Consider the following 3,662-nt stretch of genomic DNA (forward strand, 5'->3'; position numbering starts at 1 on the left):
AATATGGGCACACACATACATATATACATGAGACTGGTCTGTAGTACATTTATTCTCTCACCAAATATCACTTTTTAAAATGCAAAAAAAATAACAATGAAAAACATAAAAAAAAAATTATAACATTTTTGTTTGTTTTTTTTAATTAGAAAAATATTAAATAGCGTTTTTATTTTAGTCAAATTTAGATGAGAAATTGCACAGCACAGCAAAGACAATAACTGAACATTTCAAAAAGAAAACATCTGCTTGAGTGAAATCAGTATGAGCCTGCATAGTGCAGACACACCAAAAAAAAAGTTTTGATCATTTTTGGCAAAATATTTAAATTAGAAGTGCTCATTTAGCTGTATGTAGCACTAACTAAGATTCAGCCATGTTTATTGTTAAAAGAATTTTAGCAGCTTTGAATGGCTGTAAATGCAAACCTCTCGAGGGTTTTTCTTTACAATGGTCTTCTCTACTAGCAAACATCTACATTAGAAAGGCCACAACACTGGCAACATTTTGAAAAAAATAAAGTGACATTTTGAACACTATTCCATGGATCTTTAAACCCAACGGTCCCATTGATTACGGTGCTGCAAAACAAATAATTACATAAGTAAGGAACAATTCTGATGATGCCTGATTTTATATTTTTATGTTTGGTTGTCACAAATAACTATCTGATGCAAATATAAATGTGTACCTCTGAAACAAGTCTTGGCAGCATTTTTGAATATTTCCATCTGCTGCATCGAAGGAAGATGTTTTAAACACCTCCACACAGTCGAGTGGTGGAAGGAAGAGGAGACCTGCAAAATTAAATGAAAGCTGGTGTGGTTCACTGAACTGCTACAGGCTAAAGATACAGAAAAGCATTTTTTTTTTTACCTGCAATGCAAGCATTGACTAGAGACACACATGTTCCAGTAATCATGGCTCTCAGCACCAGAGATGAGATGTCACCTCTTCTTGATGGGCATATGGCGGCTATAAGAAAAGAAAATCCTACTATCAGAAAAAATGCTTTATGAGTTTAGAAAAAATGGCAATATAAAACAAAAACACTCACATAGGCCTCCAATTACAATCCCGAGTGAGCTAAAATTGGCAAACCCACAGAGAGCATAAGTTGTAATTATTTCTGATCTGACCTGAAACAAAACAAACATGTTTGATTATTCTGCTTTTTTTTTGTCCAGTGTTCTCAGAAATGCATTGAAATACGGCCAAAGTTTATTTTTCAGTACATAAAGTAAACTATGCGTCCAGTATTTCATTGAGTGATAAATCTTTTTATGTGAGTTCTGTTTCCTTTTGATGATTGTGGCTTCAAGTTTGTCAGAAAAAAAATACTACCGGTATATTATTAGATTAGCTAAATATAAAACTAATTTTATTAGAAAAATGTCCTTCCATGTTACAGCCTTATTACTTGGATTCAACTGGAAAATGGTTCTTCAAATGATTGTTCTCCTTTATACTTGACCATTAGCAACTTGTATTCTTGCCCCTACTCCTCTATCTGTCTCTGGGATCTTGTTTTTTTGTTTTTTTTGTACAAAATACTAAATTTTTTTTTATTTAAAACGATTTCTGGACCACTAAGGAACAGTGCTTTTTATTTCTCTCTAGTCAATGTAAGATGCTTCTAATGCAGCCTGATTTTGCTGTAGCTTAAAGGTATAGTGGAGGATTTTTGCGAATCTTTGAAAAGACCCACCCTCTCCACTTAAAAAAAAAAAAAAAAAATGCACATGCACAACCCTGTACCCACTACCGAAAGGGAAAACCTATTAAACGCGTGCAAGAGCATGCACAAGTCCTTTTCTCCTCGTGCATGCTCAGTTTAAAAGTCGCTGTTTACATGGCTCGTACCAGCTTACTTTCCAAAAGATTTGCAAGTTTTCCACTATGTCAGAAACCAAGTGAAAATGGGGACGAGTACATAGGATGGCCTTATGTAAACATATCACCAGAATGATTGACATTTAGGAGGACCACTTATTTTGATGATCCACCCGAAAAAAAGAACATCCTCCACTATACCTTTAAAATAAGGAGTGTGACCCTTGGTGCCACCTTTAAAGCGTTGGCTCCAGCACAAGTCCACACCTCCTGATTCTCCCCCCAAAATGTTGCATGATATTTGCTTTACAGTCTTCTCAAGGCTCTGGGTGTTTCTGCTTAATGTGCACCGTTTCCAGTACTATTTTTTAATTCCTCTCAACTTTTTTGTTTATATGCTGGGTTACAGTGGAATTGATTATGATAGCCAAAATTTAATATTTTTTTATAAACTGTTTATGTAATAGAATTTTTTAAATAATTTGACCTTGTAAGAAAGTTATGATCAATGCAATGAAATTGCGAAACTATTAAAACATAATACACAAGCTGTACTTTATTTTTACGGGAATTACAAAAAGATTTTTCTGTTGATGGTCAAAATTTATTGAGACCCACCTGTAATACTTACAGATATCCACTGTCTTTCACCTCCGACAACTTCATCAAATCCTTCGAGTCTGTTGTTCTTCAGCTCAGAGAGCTTCTGATAAGCAACAAACTCATTGAGGAAGAGCTTCGTCCCAATGAGCTCAGCCACAGTGAAACTCTCCTCATATGGTATTCCCATCATAAAGGTGATGGGCATGAACACATACGAGCAAATTAACTGCAGAAAAATAAAATCTAATAAATAGTAATAATAATATATCAATGACTGACTGCTGGTTAAAGAAAATGTAAATAACTCGATACCACTGCGATAGTTTTTGTTAATGTAGAGTAGAAAGTCTGGATTTCATTACCTCAAAGGTGATTTGAGGATATCCCACCATACCTCCAAGCCAACTCAAAGCACTATTTATGAAGCCCAGAATGGCAAGAAATGCTATTAAATTAGCAGCAATGTTGGCAACAAGGCCTATTGATGAAGATGCACCGCTGCTAATAGCTTCCAAAATGTTCTGTTCGTCGCTAGAAAAAAAGAAAAGAAATGTAAACATAAAACTACCTAAATCAGTAACAGAAATATGGTGCTTTGAAAAAGTTTTTATTTTTGCTTTTGCTTCACGAAGAAACTATGTCTCAGATTTGGATTTTTCTGATTCTGATGTTTGCTTTGATCACTGAACGTAAAAAAAGTTCTCCTTATTATTGGGAGTGCCAGGCTTGCTGAGAAGAACTACCATCAAGTGTTTACTCACATAGGATGCTTTTTGTCAGGATGATCAACAACACCAAAGTCAGTTTTAGTTAGCTCACTCCAGAAGGGTTCCACTATAGCAACTCGGCCAGGTACTGAAGCTGTTGTGATCATGACTCTGATAGCTGACCTAATTGCTCATTTCACTCACCTGCTTAGCTCTGCTGGCTACCAATTATCACTCATCTCATCCACCTGCTCGCGCTGCTTATATACGGTTCAGCCCAGCTATCAGGGCCAGAGCAGTTTGTGTTTATGTTGGATGCTATAGTTCATGTTTTCATTCTCGGAGGCCAGTGACGAGAGAGGTTTTTATTGTTGTCATAATGTTCCTGATCATGTCCTGTCTCTTATCCACTGAGTGTGCCCTCTTCCTGTTTTTGGCTCAGTGGAGGGAGCTAGTTTTAATGTACCATAGTTTTCCTGATATCATGCCTTGTTCTGCCTTTCCACTACTGAGCTTCCC

The 3,662-nt window shown here is 36.0% G+C and overlaps 1 protein-coding gene across 1 annotated transcript in view; it reads right to left on the reverse strand.

Annotated features, from left to right (window-relative positions):
• Window positions 1-216: 216 nt before the first annotated feature.
• Window positions 217-3,662, reverse strand: part of LOC107099911 (sodium/nucleoside cotransporter 2-like) — an 11,383-nt gene continuing 7,937 nt past the window's right edge. Inside the window, exons 12-17 of the mRNA XM_015398215.1 lie at window positions 2,799-2,967; window positions 2,465-2,662; window positions 1,058-1,139; window positions 877-975; window positions 692-797; window positions 217-581 (exon numbers count right to left, since the gene is read on the reverse strand). Coding sequence (XP_015253701.1) covers window positions 464-581; window positions 692-797; window positions 877-975; window positions 1,058-1,139; window positions 2,465-2,662; window positions 2,799-2,967 — 772 coding nt within the window. The 3' untranslated portion in view covers window positions 217-463. The remainder of the gene's footprint in view (window positions 582-691; window positions 798-876; window positions 976-1,057; window positions 1,140-2,464; window positions 2,663-2,798; window positions 2,968-3,662) is intronic.

Source organism: Cyprinodon variegatus, unplaced genomic scaffold (assembly GCF_000732505.1).
Source record: "Cyprinodon variegatus isolate N-32 unplaced genomic scaffold, C_variegatus-1.0 Scaffold918, whole genome shotgun sequence".
In the NCBI taxonomy this organism is placed as follows: domain Eukaryota; kingdom Metazoa; phylum Chordata; class Actinopteri; order Cyprinodontiformes; family Cyprinodontidae; genus Cyprinodon; species Cyprinodon variegatus.